At 37.0% G+C, this 20,486-nt stretch overlaps 1 protein-coding gene across 1 annotated transcript in view; it reads left to right on the top strand.

Annotated features, from left to right (window-relative positions):
* Window positions 1-20,486, top strand: part of AQR (aquarius intron-binding spliceosomal factor) — a 59,607-nt gene that overhangs the window by 28,546 nt on the left and 10,575 nt on the right. Inside the window, exons 20-29 of the mRNA XM_059819243.1 lie at window positions 1,563-1,804; window positions 3,474-3,617; window positions 4,794-4,863; window positions 7,478-7,588; window positions 9,173-9,282; window positions 11,906-12,041; window positions 13,711-13,920; window positions 14,753-14,890; window positions 15,786-15,857; window positions 19,510-19,697. Coding sequence (XP_059675226.1) covers window positions 1,563-1,804; window positions 3,474-3,617; window positions 4,794-4,863; window positions 7,478-7,588; window positions 9,173-9,282; window positions 11,906-12,041; window positions 13,711-13,920; window positions 14,753-14,890; window positions 15,786-15,857; window positions 19,510-19,697 — 1,421 coding nt within the window. The remainder of the gene's footprint in view (window positions 1-1,562; window positions 1,805-3,473; window positions 3,618-4,793; window positions 4,864-7,477; window positions 7,589-9,172; window positions 9,283-11,905; window positions 12,042-13,710; window positions 13,921-14,752; window positions 14,891-15,785; window positions 15,858-19,509; window positions 19,698-20,486) is intronic.

The raw sequence follows: 20,486 nt of genomic DNA, 5'->3' as shown, positions 1-20,486 counted from the left end.
AATGTGACAGGAGTGGAAGTGCAGATACAATGTGTTTGCTGGAGGTGGCACCACTACATCACTACAATTGGTCAGCAGTGTTAGTTGTTAAAAGAACCAATCTTATTATTTTTATGTGTATAGAAGTTACTTTTGAAAAAGCTCGTGTGATGTAAAACCAGCACATTAGCTTTTAGGGACATACTTCTTAAACTTTCCTCTGAGAAACTGGACATCTAGTTTTAGAAATACTACCTGAAGAAGGCATGTGTTATATCCTGATGTGGGCTGCTGATGCAATAAATTTGCCATCTGTTTGTGTTCATGTTTGATGGTGTGATAAGTTGGAGGATCTGGAACTCAACGCACGTTTCATATCCTGTGTTTCTTCTGCTGAAGAGCAGGTACATGATGTCCTAGCATCAACTTTCAAGTAAGGTGGTTGTTGAAGACTTGCCACTAAAGTAGCCGTTTAACAAGAAGACTAAAGTTCAGCTACCTCTTAGTTAAAATGCATACCCTCTGTGCAAGTCCAGGGTCTGGAGCATTGGTGTTTACATGGGAGGGGGAAGGTGAGAAAATAGTGACATAACCCCAGATGAGTAGAGCAATTAATTTGGGGGTGAAGAGCAAGCTTTTGGATGGAAATTTTAGCTGGCTGCAGGGATGAAATTTATAGGTTTGAGGGAGAAACTTTAAGTTGCATGAGGTTGTTCTTGAATTTATTACATAGCTAGTAAGAACTGGATCTAGGTTTTAGGGTGGCTGAGGCATTCATTTGCCATACAGTTGTGCGTTGCACTAAATATGATTTTTGTGCTGGTCAAAGTAAAGAGTAATTGTTTTAAAATGCCCTGTGTCTGTAGTCTTCAAAAAGCCTGACGTAAGGCTTACCATTTGCTGCTTCCAGAAATTGATAGCTCAATCAGTATCCACAAAGCTGAAATTTTTTAGAGTATGTATGTGGCAACATGTTGGGGACTCTGTGGACTCATCAGTTGTCTTGTTGGATTAGTGAATTTAAGTGGGAAAAGAAAGGGTTGAGAATTAAGGAAGGTGCACTCCAAGTTTGTACATAGAAACCCAGTGTGCATTGGGACTATAACCCCATAGAAGTTTGAATGCGTTTTTGGTATAAACAGTGTGACCTTATGGAAGTCCTGGAGAAGAACCTCAAGGAGAAATATGTGTAGCTATTGATAAAATGTGAATTGTTCGCTCATTGTAAAACCAGGATGATAAGCTAGGGCCATAACAGATACTTACTTTTGTTTATAGGTTATTTTGAACTATGCCTTTTTTTTTCTCCTCTGAGTGTTCTGAAATGGAAATGTTACTGATAATTATGGTCCTCTTTACTAGCTCTCTGCTAACAGGATAGTTTAAGAATTATATGATTCGACACTGGTGTTTTGTTGCGTATGCACACTATATATATATTGACTCAATCTAACCAAACCCCTGTCAATTAAAGACTTACATGCTAGCATCTTCGAATAGACTTGATTAGTCTTCAGTATGTCACATTTTCTTGGTAAAAAGTCAATCTCTACAATAATTTTTTCTATTTTTCTAATTTGCAGGCTGTTCTGGAGACTATTAGGAACTTGATGAACACAGATTGTGTGGTTCCTGACTGGCTGCATGACATCATTCTCGGATATGGAGACCCAAGTAGTGCACACTATTCGAAAATGCCAAATCAGATTGCAACTCTGGATTTTAATGACACTTTCCTGTCCATTGATCACTTAAAAGCTAGCTTTCCTGGATACAATATTAAAGTGACTGTTGACAATCCAGTTCTGCAAATACCCCCCTTCAGGTGATCTCAAAATTTCAAGTACTCCTGGTCTGGTATTCTTGCTGAAGTGCATTGTCAGGTGGAGTTCAGTTCAGTGTGTGCAGGGAGGTGCTCTTTCCTTTGAGAAAAGATGTTAATATGTTAATATTAAGATTTAGATAGTTATATAACAGAGGTAACTATACTACAGTTAGGTTCAGGACCAGCTTCTGCTCTGTTCTGTACAAAAATGCATCGAGCATTGCTTGTAGGTCAGCCTATTGTATATATGGGAAAAGTAACAGTATGAGATAGAATCTAGACACGTAGTATTCACTTCTGCATTACGATATCTATCCTCCTCAGGTTCAGCCTAAAGACTTTTAATTACATAGTTTCCTTACATCCCTCATTAAAGCAAGCTAAGAACAGCAATTTCAACATCAGTTAAAATTTGAGCTTTTGGAAACACCATTCGATCAAAATGAAGAATTAAGTCTGAAATCTCATATTGCTTATTCTTTTTTAGAAATGGTTTCTAAAATAGGATGCCTACCTTTGTGAGGGCTAAATGAGATTTACATGTTTTGTTTCAGTGCTGCTGTTCAGCATTTTTAGACTTGACAGTTCTGTCCCTCCTAGTGGACCTCCTTGGACTTTGGCAACTGAGTTTCACAGTGCACTGTGTTGGAGAATACAGTTTCTTCAGTCCAGCTGAAGAAACTATCTTTTTTCCCTTTTAAATTAATGAGAATTGAAATAGATTTCCTTTTTAAAGGAATGAATTTGACTGGGGAGGGAAAAGATGGCTTTCCCCCTGAACGAGTCAGTTCTTATCATGGCTAAACTGAATCTTGAAAAGCAGAGAGGTAATCTTCCATGCTTTTTTTTGAAACACTGTATGTAGACTATGTGGGGAGAAGGCACTAACACTGTATAATGATATGAAAATAGTCTGAAGGTATCGAGACAGGATACCATACACAATTTCCCTCAATGAACTAGTGTTCATTTTCAGTTCATACATTAAAATACAGATATTCCTCTTTATGAAGAGCTATTGCTCTTCCGACTGCTGCATTTGTCCTGTAAAGAGACTAAGAGATTATTGCTGTTAAAAATGTCTGCATTGTTGTCTCAAGATAATTGGATGGCCATTGGAATTCCTTCACTGTGATTTGTTTCTGAATTCAAGTAGAGAAGCTTGCTAATATATGATACAGAGGGCTATAAAAAAATTGAAATGGGAGGATGAAAGGCTTCATGTGTTGGAGCAGTTTAGAACATTGATGTATCTTGTGTGTGTTAAAAAAAAAAAAGTGTGCATCAGTTCTAGAACAAAATCAAGTTATTACTGCTGAACAGACAGGGCCGGTGGCTTTACTCCTGTCCCTTCCGTTTTCATTTATGAACTCTTTGCCTTCAGTGTTTTTCCAGCTGTCTCTCACCACTGCTTCTGGCTTTTCAACCTATGTAAAGAGCACTTTTGACATACTTTTTGTGAAATACGCTTTCTTAAAATCAGCTTCATCAATTCAGTTGCCATTCCTTTTCCTTATCCTCATTTATACTTTGTCATCTGCAACTCTTGTTTCCCTGTTGTATGCAAGTTTGTCGTAATGGTGACAAAAAATCTTTCTGTATAAACTTCTAAGACAGCCTGGTATCATAGTGAACATGTTGAAGTGTAGTCTTAAATTATGCGTTACAGGATAACTTTCCCAATAAAGGGAGGTAAAGGAAAGAAAAGAAAAGAGGATGGGAATGAAGAAAAACCTGAAGAAGCTAAAACACTGATTGTAGAGCCTCATGTCATTCCAAACAGGGGACCATATCCATATAATCAACCAAAACGGTAATAAATGGATGAGAATTTATTTACAAATGGTAACACATGCATAGCAGTTCATTTTCAGAAATACTTAAATATAATAGTGTTGATTATAAAGGAAATGTCATTTTGATTTCATTACCAAAAGAAGATTTGAATATGAGACTGTTTTGTTTTATATTTAAATCGAACTATTCTATAATCCCTTCTCTGTTAAAAAATTCTCTTGAAGAACAATGAGAAATACTGTCTTTTACTATTGTGTCAGGACTTTGAATATTAGGAGAATCATACCTAAATAATTTTACAGCATTCTCAGCAAATAGTAGCTAAAAACAGACAATCTTTTAGATGATTTTGTTGTCACGTGGACATGAGCTGGCAGTGTGTGCTTGCAGCCCAGAAAGCCAACCATATCCTGGGCTGCATCAAAAGAAGTGTGACCAGCAGATCAAGGGAGGTGATTCTGCCCTTCTACTCCGCTCTTGTGAAACCTCACCTGGAGTACTGCGTTCAGCTCTCAGGCCCCCAACATAAGAAGGACATGGACTTGTTGGAGTGAGTCCAGAGGAGGGCCACGCAGATGATCAGAGAGCCGGAGCACCTATCCTATGAGGACAGGCTGAGAGAATTGGGGTTGTTCAGCCTGGAGGAGAGAAGGCTCCGGGGAGATCTTATAGCAGCCTTCTAGTACCTGAAGGGGCCCCTACAAGAAAGCCAGAGTAGTGATAGGACAAGGGGTAATGGCTTTAAACTGAAAGAGAGTAGATTTATATTAGACATAAGGAAGAAATTCTTCACCGTGAGAGCGGTGAGGCACTGGAACAGGTTGCCTAGAGAAGTTGTGGATGCCCCAACCCTGGAAGTGTTCAAGGCCGGGTTGGACGGGGCTTTGAGCAAGCTGGTCTAGTGGAAGGTGTCCCTGCCCATGGCAGGGGGGTTGGAACTAGATGATCTTTAAGGTCCCTTCCAACCCAAACCATTCTATGATATACTGTCTTGCTTAGAAATTGCAAGATTGTCATGTCTACAAAGAAGATAGTTGTAATGATGGTTTAATTTATATAAAAGTTTGCAAGCATGTAGTTCTGGAGAAACGTGTAGCCAGTTAATTTAAATCAAACATGTTAAAACAATTGCTTTTATCAAAACTGTTGGCAAAATCTGTCAATTCTCTGATCTTGTTTTGCTTTGTTACAGCAATACTATTCAATTTACCCATACTCAGATTGAAGCTATACGTGCGGGAATGCAGCCTGGGCTAACTATGGTAAGAATATTTTAATAGATTTTGAGTCTTATTTATTTGATTCTGGCTTTAGGTACATTTAGTGAAATACCAATAATGCCGATTTCTGTAGCCTTGCTGAGGTCACTTCTATTAACAGTTTAAAAATATGGAAAATTAATATACGAAGGTTTAACGTCCTCCTACCTTCACAAAATCATACGGAAACACATTTGGTCTCTGTAGAACTGTTTCTTGTGTTTCAGTGGCTGAAGACTTTCCACAACAACTGAATTTACTTTTTCAGTGGTTGGATTGCTAGTTTTAGCTTGTAAAGCTTTTGCCATGTCTGTCATTTTTGGCTGTTTTAAATTATTTGCATCATTTTTAGTTCGATCTAATGCCATTAAACAAAATTAAAGTCACTGAATTGTCTTCAGGGAGTTTTTTTCTGCTGTCCTGTGAAATGTAATGTGCAATCCTTTATATCCTGCTGACTTCTAGAACTAAGAAGTTACAAACCAAACCAAAGGTGTGGATTTGTTACGAAAATAATTTTTGATCAGTGAATTTCTGCAAAGGTCTTTAAGATTTACCGCTCTCAATCAGACTTTGACTGCAAGTACCTGTCTCGCAATGAAGTACAGTCTATCCTGGTGGTGACTCAGTGGAATAGTTGAATGACTTTTCTCTGATACTCTTAATTTCTTCATTGTCTATATAGGTAATAATGCTAATTTTTAGGTTTTTGTATTGGTATTCATTAGTACCATACTTTTCCTCCTCCCCTTCCTCCTTATGTTTTACCACTTTCTATACGCTTTGTAGCTAGCACACAAAAGATGCATGGCAAAGAAAAAATAAACTTCAGTGGAATCGTGTGCCTTTTGTCTCTGTCTGACTAGGTGTGCTGAAATTAGTAGTGTCGTAAATGTGTATAAAAGTTACCTGAGTTCTTGGCAGTGTTTTTGAGCATGGTATGTTTTCTGCTAGAACACAGCAGAACTTTCTGGTTGTTAGAATATGAACTTTAAGGTCTACTGAGAAATTAAAGCCCTTTTTTTTTTTGAATGCTGTGAAAATGCCACAGTGATAGATGCTTTAAATTTGGTTATTAAACAATGTTGGAAGGGGGTTTTTTTGAATGATTTGAACTGGTGTATTTTACATAATTAGAGTGTTTGTCTAAGAATACTCATGCCAGTGTATAGGAGTATTGTTTTCTATCAGTAGTATTATCAATAGGAAAGAATATTGAGAGATTAAAATCTTTATTACGATTTTGTAGTATATAATTAACACAAAAAATACTAGGGGGGGTCTCTCTAAGTAATCTAGTTTTTATTTTTTGTCTTATTTTTTTAAAAATAGCATTGCATACCATTTGTCAGTGTCATTAAATATTTGTTGAACTATTAATGACCTTCAAATGCAAGTGTATAATGCATTATAAACTACCATCTTCTTCACTTTCGGAGGGCTTTAAAGAAGAAAAGTAACTTCCTGGGCCTGGTACTTTATCAGCTTTCATAAATACTTGAAAAAATGGTCGTTATACAATTTGAACTTTTCTACTAAAACGGCATTTGTTGACTTTTAAGAGGTTAGAGAATGAGAGTCTGTTAGGTCAAAAGGGAAAAAACAATGACAAAGTCAGCATTTTGTTTTTGAGGATGTATTTCTGATTTTCTTAAAGTTTTTTACTACCCACTTTTATGCAGGGAGTGAAGTCAGACTGAGAAAACACTTACGTAATATAGGCCTGTTTTATTTTTTTTGTCATTACATTATGTATTTCTGTCAAATATTTTTGAGAAGTACAATCATATTTGCTTTTGAATCCACTGATCAATGAGGTTCTTTAAATAAAGCAAGCGTTATTTCATACCAATTTGTAATTTTATGTGTAGAGACATATGAAACCAGGTATTCTGTGTTACTTAATGCTGAACAAATTACTTTGAGATGCTTTATAATACTTGGATACCTTTAAAATGTCTCAGGTGACAATTTTTGAATGTTGTTGGTATAATTGAGCCTATAGAAGTAATACCAACAGTTAACGTTTTTATCTCATTCTAGGTTTTTGAGTAAATAAAAAGAATGGACTCTTTTTTTCTGTTCTTTATATCTGCCTCACCTTATTTTTTTATTTTTTTTCAATTATGTGTTTTGATACTTTTTTCACCGTTTCCTATATGTTTAGCCTGTCCTGAGGCTAAACAGCCTTTTTTCTCTGAGGAGGCCTGTTTTCATGGGTTGCGAAACAGAATAGTATATCATATGCTGGATTACCATATTCCTCTTAGGCAGGAATCTGTCTAACTAATCTGAATTAGTCTTTCATGATATATTCTATTTGTTCTTGAAGTTCACAAAAGCCAGCAAGTAATTGCTGGATTACTGTATTCCTCTTAGGCAGGAATCTGCCTTAGCATTGGGCTAAGTCTTTCATGGTGTACGTACGTGTTCTTGAAATCAGCAAGCAATTGTACATGAAACAGAAGATTTTTTGCTGTTAATGTATGATGTCAGTGTCTTGTGAGATTTTTCTGCTTTTTTTCCCCCAACTGTCTATATTTCTGTATTGTGCAATATTCTGATAAATTGTGTGTTGATTTTTGCTTTTAATTTTGTTTGTTTGTTTGATTTTTAGGTAGTGGGTCCACCTGGTACTGGAAAAACTGATGTAGCAGTCCAGATAATATCCAATCTTTATCATAATTTCCCAGAACAACGAACTCTTATAGTTACCCACTCTAATCAGGTAAAGTGTCAGTCATGCATGAAATTTTCCTATAATTAAAATCAAGAAGAACTGCAGGTATGGAGATCAGTAGGTTTGGCATTGCAGCTGTCTCTTAACAATGAAAACTTGAGTTGTCTTGTGTGCACTTTTGCCAGTTTCATAATGTGAAATTAAATTTTTGAATTTCAGGTTTGCAGTTCTGAGCTATTTATCAGAAGTTTTCAATATATTTAACTGGTTGGGGGTAGAAATTAGGAATTATTTTGAAAAAGTGTCTGCGCAGTTCAACAGTTGCACATTCACTGCATGCATGCCAGATTTTTGCTAACTAACTTTCTTGGACAGTGGTTACTCAGTGCTTCACGCTGCTAAGGGAAGGCATAAAAGGTAACATGGCCTCTTGAACTGAATGCTTGCTTCCCATTCGTAAGAGATGGGCTCTAGCTGCTACTTCTCAGGCATGTATAAAATAATAATGATAAAAGTCTTAAAGATTCTTACTCTAAATCTGCATCTGGTTTGGAAGGATTTGTTTGGAAACCAGGGTCATCTATTTCCTGGTCTGTCTCATTAGCCTATCCTGTCTCAGTTACGAGCTATTTTAACTGAACATACCACTTCAAAAACATTTCACCTTTGTTCATCAAAGCAAGATCAGGCACTTACGCTGTTGATGGGACTTCACTTTGGTGAGGAGTTACAACCTGGAATAATATAGGCCAGTCTACAATGGGTTGCAGCAGAGTAACAGGTAGTGAAGCTGAGAGAAAGGGTTGAGAGCATGTCCATTGGGGAGAAACGGAAGGAAATAATTTCAGGCAGGTAGGAGACTCTTCTTACCAGACAAGACTTATATGAGAACATGAACTTGAAATCGTACTTCAGGAAATGAACTCAACAAAGTTCATTCCCTATGCCTTGGCGCTGCACTTCAACATGTTTGCATGACTTCCAGCTGACTTCAAATACAAGTGGAGCTTGCTCATGTTTATTCTTAGTTTCATAACTTGATGATCCAGTGGTTACAAACTTACTCCTTTGAAATACACTGAACTGGACAGTTGTTATTAAGCTGTTAGAGAATTGGAGAGTTTAAGGCAGGACACGTAGCACACCTTGAAGTTTAGTTCATCAAAATTTATTTATCCTTATGGAATAGAGTCTGGAATAGAGTCACAGCACCTGCCAGTCAATACCAGATCACGCTCTTCTAACGTACAGTAAAAGTTAAATGGTTTAAAGTCATCTAACAAAATCAATGTTTGCAAAGTGTGCTTCTTGAGACAGTTCTATAAACTGATAGCTTTATCAATTAAATTAACTAGGTGACTGAATCGAGTTTCAAAATAGTTTTTAAATTGTAAAATAAAATTTAATTGTTACATAAAGTGTGCAAATACAAGAGTTTTAGTAGGCAAATTTCCCTGTTGTCAAGATTAAGAGCTCTAGCTTCACTATTGACTTCATGTTTGCTTTGGCTTCCATTTATAGCGAAATAGGCATAATTTCCTAGCTGGCTTACCAGTAATTCTTCAGTTTTCCCCTGCAAGAGCCTCTGAACTTCTAAAAACTACCTTTTCTCCTGTTCTTGTCAATCTTTAGGCCTTGAACCAGCTGTTTGAAAAAATCATGGCTTTAGACATTGATGAACGCCACCTCTTGCGTCTGGGTCATGGAGAAGAGGAATTAGAGACAGAGAAAGATTTCAGCAGGTGAGAAAGGAGGTGCTAATGATAAAGTTGTTTGCATAAACATTGTAGCAAGTTGTATGTGTTGAATCCATTCTACCTCCCTTGTAAATGAGCAAGGGGCTCTGCTTGGCAAGTTTTACCTTTCTCATGTTACTGAATCCCAGTAATGCAGAGTGCACTTGTTCTCAATACAGGGTTAAGTAGTTTTGGTTCTTATTCAGTAGAGGAACTGTGTTCTCTTGAAAATCCAAAGGCAGAATCAGGCAGTTGCTTGTTCACAAACTCAACTGCTTGAATAAAAATAGTTCATTACATTCTGGGCCCATATACATTGTAGAGAATTGATCTGTTTTATGAGAGACAGTTGAATAATAAAGGTATGTTTTTAGCTAGGAATTTTTTGTGCAAACGTGATATCACTTCTATTGGCATGGTGAATATTGCATACATAAATATAAGCATGAAATTAAACTTCCTGCTTTTAATGCTTCAGAATATTGCTTGGTTACGAAGTTACTTATTTCATTAGTAAATAGCACATTTTGAATAATACATGAGGAAAACTGTCAAGTCTGTATCAGTACAAAGACTTAAGAACCTGTTCTTGTAAATGTTTGTATGTTTGTTACGTGTTAGTCCAACTGACGTCAGTAGGATTACATACATTCGTAAGTGTAAGCAGGGGTATAAGGGTCGTGCACTGGAAATAACTGAACTGTCCAGTACTGGATTATTATAGCAATACTTTGACTTCAAAAGCTGTAGTTAAATTTATATATAGTCACAAGAAGTTACCCACATATGCATAGTTGAGTTTTATTTAGCAAAATAAATACCCTGTGATTTTTTTTAAATTTGAATGCTTTGACATAGTCAAATTATTTCAGAAATTTGACAGCCAAAATCTTAGTGAAATGATGCCTTGGCAGATACTATTTTAGTAATATCCATGGTTTAGTATATTCCTTGAACAGTAGTGCTCATAATTAAAAGGAATTTTCTTTGAGACACTCTACATTTGTCTATTTTCATTCTTTTTCAGAATAACTCCAGACCTACAGGGCATTACTGCAAAGTCCTATGGGTTCTGGCAGTTCGGGAGGGAGGGATAAGGGTTGAGGAATATATTTGAAGGTGGGCTGCACTACCGTGAGAAGAGAAGTTTGTTTCCCATATGCCTTTTTTTGGTTTTAGGTTGCTTCTGAGTTTGTGGGTTTTCTGTGTCAGGCTGCTGTAGAGGGCACAATACTGCTTAAGGAATTTTTACTGTTTGCAAGCTTAGTGTTCCTTCTATGCTCCCTCTGCAGGCACAACAAAGCGGGACAGGGGATATAAGAACATAAGGTGGAGAGGAGCTGATTAGACTGGTACTCTCACTTAAACACAAAGGGAATCACAGCTAAAGAAAATTTTTGTAGCAGTGAATTAATACATAAAAGAGGGCATGTGACTTGAATTGTGAGAAATAAGAGGACATTGGAAGAGAGGGGAAAAAAACCAAACAAACAACTGGTTGCAGTCACTTGTAATTATAATGGATTAGTTTTGTTGAAGAAGAAAAAACTATTTAGTATTCCAAGGATTTTAACTGTCACAGTTCCTGAGGAACTTGTTTTTTCCAGTTGTGAACAACATCATATTCAGTTGTGTCTTAGTAAATTCAACTCTCCAGCTTTACTCTCACCCTTCTAAATAAGACAATAGAACCCACTGAGATTACCAGGGATTGTGTCTTTTTAATTTTTTTTCCTGTGCAGAAAGCATATTTTATGAATAGTAAGGTTAATAAGAACTTGAAATTTAGCCTTTATTCACATTTGAGCTTTTAACTATGTATGCATTTTTAAAAGAAGGTGTCCTGTTCCTCTTACTTCTTTAATTCCACTCATTTACACCACTTTTTACCTTGTTTTCTTTTGTAGAAAATGTGATACATTGATTTTTGGTTTTTTTGTACTGCTTCTGGAAGGGGGGGGACTGCATGGATTAAGGAAATTGATTTATAAAGGAAAAAATTGGGCTTGACTTGGGTAAGAGGAGGAAGAATGGAAGAAGAAGGTTACAAACTAATCAGTCATAAAAGTTATTGAACAGGCAGCTGTGAGTACAGTACCTCCTGTGGGTGGATGTAGACCTGTCTGTTATGGTGGGCTAAGCATTATTGCAAGACATTTTGTATTTTGCCAAAGGAAGTTAGCCTTATTGTACTGAAACTTTGGGTATAGGTTCCATTTATGATGGTCCATAGACTTGTATAACTTGCTTATGTTTGTGTAACATGTAGTGTACCATGGTTCCTAAACAGTACATTGGAAGTAATGCTTTTCTGCTTTACAGGTATATTATGAGAATGTTTTACTAACACTTACGAAGCTTTTGTTGAAGTGGTAGGATAAAAGGAGCTTTTTCTACAGTAATGGCTCTTGCATGGCTTTGTAAATTATTAGGGGTCAGCTGATAGAATTAGTCAGCGTGTAGCAAATTCTTGGGTTTTGGAACCTGGTAGTAGTTGTGAGGTTTTTTTGGAGGGAGTGTGGTGGTGGTGGTGTTTTTTTGGTGCTCTCTCATTGTGATACTTGGATAAAACAGCTTTGAATTAAATACATTTAAATACAAATTATGTTATACTTAATCCATTGTGTAGGTATGGAAGAGTTAATTATGTGCTGGCTCGAAGACTTGAACTTCTGCGAGAAGTTGGGCGATTGCAAGAGAGTCTTGGAGTCCCAGGAGATGTTTCTTACACTTGTGAAACAGCTGGCCACTTTTTCTTATACCAAGTAAGGACTGAAATACTTCTACAGAGACTGTATAACCTCAGTATGTTATGAAACACTTTATAAAAATTTGAGTGAATTTTTCAGAATTGAGTCTAAAAAAACACGCATTTTCTTTGGTGGTTCAAAATACAATAACAGCTAAAGCTATAATTGCAACATTACTTACTTGTTTGCTATTGCTTTAAATCCTGCCTGATGACTCACGAATTGAAAGGCGAGCATTGCTGCTTTTCATGACTGCTGGCAAAGATTCTAACCTGAAGTTTCTCCTTCAGATAGGAAAATCTGTGGGCTGCTTTACATTTTGGACAGGCATTAGAGCAGCTACTTGATGATCCTGCTAGAAAGTTTTTATGGTGTTAAATGCCAGCGTGAAATCAGATGCATAGTACACAAAACAGTGATTTTCTGTATATTGTATATCCCTCATTTCCTTTCCATGTATTTTTCAGTGACATGGTCTACATAGCAATTAGTGTGGCTTAAGCAGACTTGTAGAGTGGTACTTAGGATCAAATGCATATGCTGTATATGTTTTTACAGAAGTTACTCTGGGATAGCTGCAGTGTGGGCCTAAACATTAAATGGTCATTAGGTGTTGGAGAGTACTAGGAGCTCTGCTAGAGCTCATCTTCTGGTTCAATTTCCTCCCAAAAGAATCCAGCCTGGTATTTAAACCAGAGTACTGTAAGTGGAGATAATAAAGAGATTTGCTTCTGTATTGGGTTTATGTGGCAAAGTTTTGGTAGTGGGGGCTGCAGCGGTGACCTCTGGGAAGAGGCCAGGGGCTGCCCCGTGCTGGACACACCCACCACTGGCCAAAGCTGAACCCATCAGCGGCAGTGGTGGTGCCTCTGCGAAAACATCTTTGAGAAAAGGTCAAAAGCCGCTGTGCAGCACCTGGGATCAGAGAGGGGAGTGTGAGAAACAAGCCCCCCCACCAAGGTCAGAAGGAAAAGGAGGGGCAGGAGGTGCTCCAGGCACCAGAGCAGAGGTTCCTCTGTAGCTCGTGGGGATGACCATGGTGAAGCAGGTTGTCCCCCGGCAGCCTGTAGAGGACCGTGTCAGAGCAGATACCCACGCTGCAGCCGATGGAGGACCCCATACTGGAGCAGGTGAATATGCCCTGAAGGAAGCTGCAGCTTGTGGAAAGCCTATGCTGGAGCAGGGGAGAAGTGTGAGGAGGAAGGGGTGGCAGAGTTGCGGTGTTATGAACTGTAATGAGTGAAACTGAGCCTGGGAAGAAGGAGGGGGTGGAGAAGAAAGGTGGTTTTGGTTTTGTCTTTGTTTCTTGCCATCCTGCTCTATTTTTAATTGGCAATAAATTAATTTAATTTTCCCCAAGTCAAGTCTGTTTTGCTTGTGATGGTACTTGCTAAGTGATCTCCCTGTCTTTATCTCAACCCATAAGCTTTTCCATCTTATTTTCTCCCCCGTCCTGTTGAGGAGGGAGAGTGAGAGATGCTGGGTGGGAGTCTGGCAGCCAGCCAAGGTCAACCCACCACAGCTTCAAAAATGTTGTCCTGATACAAAGTCAAATGCTAATTTAGACATACCTTGCTTTTGTGATTTTTTTTTTTTTTTTTTTTAAATACTATGTGTGCAAGACTATACCTTGCCAATGACTTAATATGAAAACATGTCAGTATGACACTTTTGCTTGCCATAGGTAATGTCTCGTTGGGAGGAGTATATCAGCAAAGTGAAAGTTAAAGGTGGAAAATTGCCAGATGTTACGGATGTTTCCAGTTTCTTTCCTTTTCACCAGTATTTTGCAAATGCTCCTCAACCAATTTTCAAAGGCAAGTCCTATGAAGAAGATATGGAAATTGCTGAAGGGTGTTTTAGACATGTTAAGAAAATATTCACTCAGCTTGAGGTAAGACATGTAACTGTTAAAGGTAAGTGGATCTGGCTAATCCTATAAAAAACTTTATACAGTTCCAAAATTCTCCTTTGCTCTCTACATCCTAAAAGGGGTAGATACCTCTAGGCAGCTTCATTATCTTGCAAGGCATTCAGGTGAGAGTTTCTACCTTGTAGTAATATAGGCATGTTTCACAATAGGGGCAAGGGTATAAGCTGTTTTATTTTGACCTTGAGAAGCAGCCGTTCTGTGTGTTCCATTTTCACTGATTAGGCTACTAGGGTTGGTGCGCCTATCACTGCTGCTCTGATCCTCACAGGGTCTTTGTATTTACAGTGAATTGCCTTTAATCAGATAACCTGTTTAAGTTACTTCTAGGTTAGCTTCTCTTTTTCCCAGAATCGCTTGAGAGGCTTTTAAAAGTTAGGATAAAGGTGATCTGGGTATCATTTGGTCATATTAATTGTATTGGTCTTTCTAATACTGAATTTGATGTGATGTTATGTTGCAGTAAAGTAGGAAACAAGAAGATATAGTGAAACAAAATTTTGGGGGCTTCTGAGAGGGTTCCTCAGAATCAGTTGAACAGTTGTCTGCAAATTTATATATGCATACAGGTTGCAGAATTCTTGGATGTGTTTTTAAAATACTGTTTTTTGAAATATTGTTGTTTCCAGGTTTACGTTAAAAAAATTATTCAGATGGGATTGTTAACAAAAGATGCTCTCATAATTTTCTTTCTTAATTATATTAAGAAGGTGGCCAGATAGTTTGAATGAATATATTTTATAAGCAACTTTTTTTTTGTATTCTGACTTTCAAGATTTTCTTTTCTCTACCACAGGAATTCAGGGCATTTGAACTTCTCCGCAGTGGCCTGGATAGATCCAAATACCTGTTGGTGAAAGAAGCAAAAATCATTGCTATGACTTGTACTCATGCTGCTCTGAAACGACATGACCTGGTTGAATTAGGTTTCAAGGTAATGATTATACTAGCATTACTACACTAATTGTTTTTTGGGTTTGTTTGTTTCCCCCCCTTGTATAAGCCTTTTTATCTGTCCTAAATCGAGGCAACTAGATTATTTTGAGTTGCTTGGGGTTTTTTACCAGTGTACTTGAAATTTAATTTTACTGAAGAAAAATTTAACTTCTGTAAGTAAAAGATGAGATTGCTTTTAAGTTATTGTATATACAAAAATGCTTAATAGTGCATCTCTATTAAAAAGAAAAATTTAGTTTTGCCATACTAGATGATGAACAGCAGTGATATGATTGAGTAATAAAAGAAAGGCGGAACTGGGCAAAAACCATGGCCTTTATAACGTTGTTTAACTAAAAGAATAATTTGAGGAAATAGAGCTATGATGCAATGCTGTTTTTACTCTGCAGTGTTAACCGTTGGTATTTATTTAGTACAGACTTTTATCTGACAAAAATGAAACAAAACCCCACCACTAGTAATTCTTTCAGTATTATTTTTCTCCGATAATGCACTGTATTGGATCACAGAAGTGCTCCTTTCCTGCTTCACTGCAAAGATACCAAATTAGTTTGCTCCACTGCAGAAAGCATTTCTCTTGTGGATGGATTATGGCATATGGGAAGCATTTCATGTAGTTCAGTCATGGATTCCTTCTAGATGTAAGCCCTGATTGGTACAGATAGATCTGTCATTGATGTAGTAGGATTTCACCCTCTGACATGGATTTTTAGTAGTACTGATATTTTGCCTGTAAGTTAAAATCCTGCTGTAACTGTCCCACCCATCAAAAACCAAATAGTGTTTGATACTTTCTTTTGGTAGGCTGAATAACAGCATTAATTTGTATTACTTGGTTAGTGATGGACATCTCTTTACTTTTTCTTTCTCAGTATGACAACATCTTAATGGAAGAGTCTGCTCAGATTCTGGAGATAGAAACCTTTATACCTCTTCTGTTGCAGGTTAGACCTGAATTATAAAACCTATAACAAAAAATGATAAATAAAAGTCTGTGCTTTTGAACAATACAGAATATTAAAAGGAAAATATCTTGTGCAGAAAGTAACCTAGAACTGATATTTGCAGTTTGAGTGGACAGTAAGAACTTTCACATTGTTCTACATTAGTTGTTTATCCTTGTTTTTTAATATTACGGAGTAAGCTAATAGGTTCTAAATATGTTCCTTTTATTGACTAAATAGTAGTATTAGCAGGCTTTCATTTTGAAAATAAAAAAAGTGAAGGGACTTATGTAAACTGGCTTTGTTACTTTTATTCTTTGTCATTTAATAGTGATTATTGCTAATTTTTAAAATTGTTAAAATTAATACTTCTTATGAAATAACGGGTTTGTTTCCCAAGAATGTAAGGCTTCCATAATTACTCTGTGTTATCCTGTCTGCTTGTGGTGTTTGGTCAGTTTCAGTCAAGATTAACAGAGGGAGATACCAAGCACCTACAACTTTCAGGAACACTGGAGCCAAGTAGAGGAGACATTCTAATTGATGTTACAACTCCACAGAAAGACAAGAAATGGTTCCTGCTTCTACTTCTACTTTTGCCCAATAATTATGCACCTTTTGTCTAGCTGATTGGTAAATGTTTAGCCTGGAATAAACTGCAGCTTGTACTGTGTTTTGGCAAACCAATAACTCATGGATAAGGGAATGCAGATGTGATACAGTTGAATGGAAGTCTTGCAGCTGCAAAGGTACTGCTAAGCAGGGAAGGAAAGAAGGAAACCGAAGCTAACGTGGCACAGGGGATGTTTATAGCACAGTCTTTAGGAAGCCAGGTAGCAATGGCTCTGTAATGTAAGGGATTGTTGTAATAGAGGGCCAAGACTGCTACTTTTTCCAGTTGAGTATCTTCCCCTAAAATCATTTACTCTAATCATTCTAAACTCAACACATTCACTCAGACTGTCTTGAAATTTTTTGTGCCTCCAGTGAAGGTTATCTAATGGTTGCTTTTAGCAATCTGAGCTTGAGATGCATCACTCTCCTCTTTTAAGAGCTAGAGGATTTCACATTTAAGCAAAATGTACTTCTCGCACATCTGTGGCTCTGTTATCCCTCTGATCTCAGATTATCATGAGATAAAATTTCACCTCTGGAAATGAAGTATGGGTTCCCGCAGGAACTCTGTCCAAACTCTTTAGCTGTGGGAAGTCAGTAAAACTGAAGACAGTCTGTACTGTTGATTTGATTCTTACTTGAATGGCTTTCTGAAAAATACACAGTCTGCATTTGCTCATATTCTAAAATTAAGTTTCCTTTCAGAAGTTTTGCCTGGAGCAGATATTTTCATTGAAAAGGAATAATTTTAAGTCTTTTACAAAACCATATCCAAGCCTCTGGATATTCATTCTAAAAGGAAATTAATCTCAGATGAAAAAGTTGTAATAGAAACTCCATGAAATATTTGATATATGTGTAATTGCAGCTCATAATTTTTCACTTTGCTCTTTAACAATGGAGAGCAGAATACAACTGCAGGAAAGTAATTGAGTATGGGCCTAGTGCACAAAAGAACGTGCATGTCCAAGTTAACCATATTGCTATTAAAGCCCAAGTCCTGTTCTCAGTTGCTGTTTACTCTGTAGGTTTTTAAGTTTTAGGTATATTAATGTACCTCTTTAACACCTTCTCGATGTGTTAAAGACTGCTGAGTTTTGATGATTCTGAGCAGGTAGGCAACTAATTCACCCTCTAAACCCCAAATGCTGCCTGAACTCTGAACAGGAGCACATATTTGTCCATCTTGTTTGGGGTGCTTAGAGAGCAAGCCTCTACTGGGTGAGGCTTCTCACAAATCATAAAACAGTGACAGTCAAGCTCTCTTTTCCTTTCACTTATTGGTTCAGCAATTATTATAATACAATGAAATAGACTTGGTTCCTTTCTGTCCTGGAGGCTTAATCAATCCTCACTGTAGTCTCTAGAACAACATTCAATTTAGTTAAACCTGAAATATAAGATTTCTTCTTGTTGCTTTGTTAAATTCCCGCAACTGTCAGAAAAGTACGGAGGCATAAGTTGTTGTTTAGGTGGCTGCTTCTTCAATTAGGTATTTAAATCTTTGTGCATAAAGACACGTGTAATACTTTAGGCTGTTGCTTTTGCGTTTTGGCAGTCTTGAATTTAATGCTACAACATTGTACTGTAGTGCTGTGTAATGAATAAATGCTGCGTGGCTTTTACCATGGTTTTCATTGATAATGAAAATATTGTTTTTAGTGAAATAAGCATCTTACAGTGTTTTTCAAATGTTTGAATGAACATTGAACAACCAGATGCATCAGGCTGGTGAGGGGAAATAAGTGTATATAAGAAATGGAGAAACTGAAGAATTTTGTGTAATTAAAGCAGACCTTTTCACCATACAGCCAAATTCTGGGGGATAGTCCATGACCGTTCTTACAAGAGCCATTCAAATAGTCCTTGAAAATTTAGGGTTTTTTTTAACAAAACCTAAAGAACTAGGCTTATAGAGCAGTAGTATCTGATTTCTTGCACTTGCAATTCAGAGTAAGAAATTTTCAAAAACAGAGTTCTTCGGAGGGCTTTTTGTCCAAGATTAAACTTACTGATAAGAGCAGAATGATTATATAGAATGCTTGGTCTTCTCCAAATCGGTAACCTTTTTGGAGGGAAAAAAAAAGTGAAATCTTTCCCATGCCATTGGAAATAATTTCCATCCTCTTCCACTTCAAGTGGCAAGAAAAGGAACTTCAGGCTCTGTCTTGAATAGTGCTCCTCTGGGGAAAGGGAAATATCACAGGAGTGTGTAAGAAATTGAGGGTCTGAATTGTAAAACTGGCAGGTAGAAATCTTCAGGATTCTAATTCCTGGATAATGTTACCCACACATCTGTTCCTTTTTTGTCCCTATCTTACAATGTTCCTTCATGAGCTCTGTCAGTATGTGACATAGGTACACAAAGGATGATGAGGAACTGGAAAGACATGTACCAAACATGCTGAAGAGCATTCAGTCCAAGAGCCAGGGTGAGGATTAATTAGAGGCACATCCTGGTCATGGAAGAGGCCATGTGTGAATTCCAGAGGTAAACAGGCGAAGCACATGAACCACAGAGACACTTGAAAAGCAGGCTTGGTTTGTGCCCCAGATGTGTGAGCACTAAAATTGTTTCAGATGCTTCAGGCACTTCATATTCACTATCTCAGAATCCAAAAAATATTGTTTGAAAGACTGTTCTAGGGTAACAGTACTGCATAGAAATCAGGTTTTTTACTACTGTAACTTCTGTAATTGGATCTCCCTTTTGTTCTCTGATAATATGTAACTTTTGGTGTTCAAAACAATGTAATGTGATATTTATCCTGATTTTTCTCTACTGATTTTAATAGATAAACTTACCTGTTGCTTTATAAGAAACAAGACTATTTAAAATACTGCTCCCTTTTACTGGTAGTAGATTGGAAAGAAGATAGTAGTTGTCTTTAAACTGACCGCAGTTCAGTGTGGCTTAAGAACAAATGTTGAAATATAGGACTTAGACTTAAGACAGGCAATTTGACTATTAATGTGTTGTAATTGAGTGCCTCAGTTATATTGTAATAGTTATAATTGTGTAACTGTTTAATTCTAGAACCCCCAGGATGGCTTCAGTCGTTTGAAGCGGTGGATTATGATTGGTGACCACCATCAGTTGCCACCAGTCATTAAGAACATGGCTTTTCAAAAATACTCCAACATGGAGCAGTCCCTTTTTACACGTTTTGTTCGTGTTGGAGTGCCAACTGTTGATTTGGATGCACAAGGAAGAGCAAGAGCAAGGTGAGACAGAGCAAATGGCATGTCTAGCTTGTAAGAAACTACCAGGTTAAAAATTGGAAAAGCACACATAGTATTGGAAACTTTTCCTACTGTTAGGACGGGAGTTTGCAAAACTGTAATTTAGTTGGTTTGTTCCATATGTTTCAGCTTAGACTAAGAAGTCAGATTTTACTTTGCTGAAATGCAATCAGGTTTACTTTCTTTTTTTTTTTGTATAGTAGTACTCTGCTACTGTATGAGTACTTTAATGAAAATGCTATTTAGAGGAACTTTAATAGTCTTGAGTTTGGTTTTTTTTACAGCTGAGACTTTCTTGCACAAGCTTCCCTTTCTGAACTAATATATTTAATATATTCAAGGCCAAATAAAGAATTCAAGGCCAATTTCTTTATTTGGCCTTGAATATATCATATTTTCCTTATGGTCTGCAAAAGGGTACATTTCTTGTAGTATTTTAGCAGAGCTTCAGATTTGATTGATTGGAGACAACCAGGCTGTCCACACAAGAACATAATGCATTTTTTTATATTAAGAGATACTGCTTCTCTGTAGTAAGACAGCTTTTCTTTTTATCCATGTATTTGTCATTTCATTGTGGTAACCTAAATGTCAAATGTATTGCATAAAGTGCATGTTTGTGGTGTCATATTAACAAGGAAAAATAAAACCAAAGAAGAAGAAATGACTCCATATAAAATCTTGCTACTTTAAATTTAGTTTTAAATCCTAATTTTTTTTAGCCATAAAGTGAAATGAACAATGTGGAGAACTGCATGTTTTTTACGTAAC

This window comes from Gavia stellata, chromosome 7, assembly GCF_030936135.1.
Source record: "Gavia stellata isolate bGavSte3 chromosome 7, bGavSte3.hap2, whole genome shotgun sequence".
Classification (NCBI taxonomy): Eukaryota; Metazoa; Chordata; class Aves; order Gaviiformes; family Gaviidae; genus Gavia; species Gavia stellata.
This window is presented reverse-complemented; position numbering and strand designations above follow the sequence as displayed.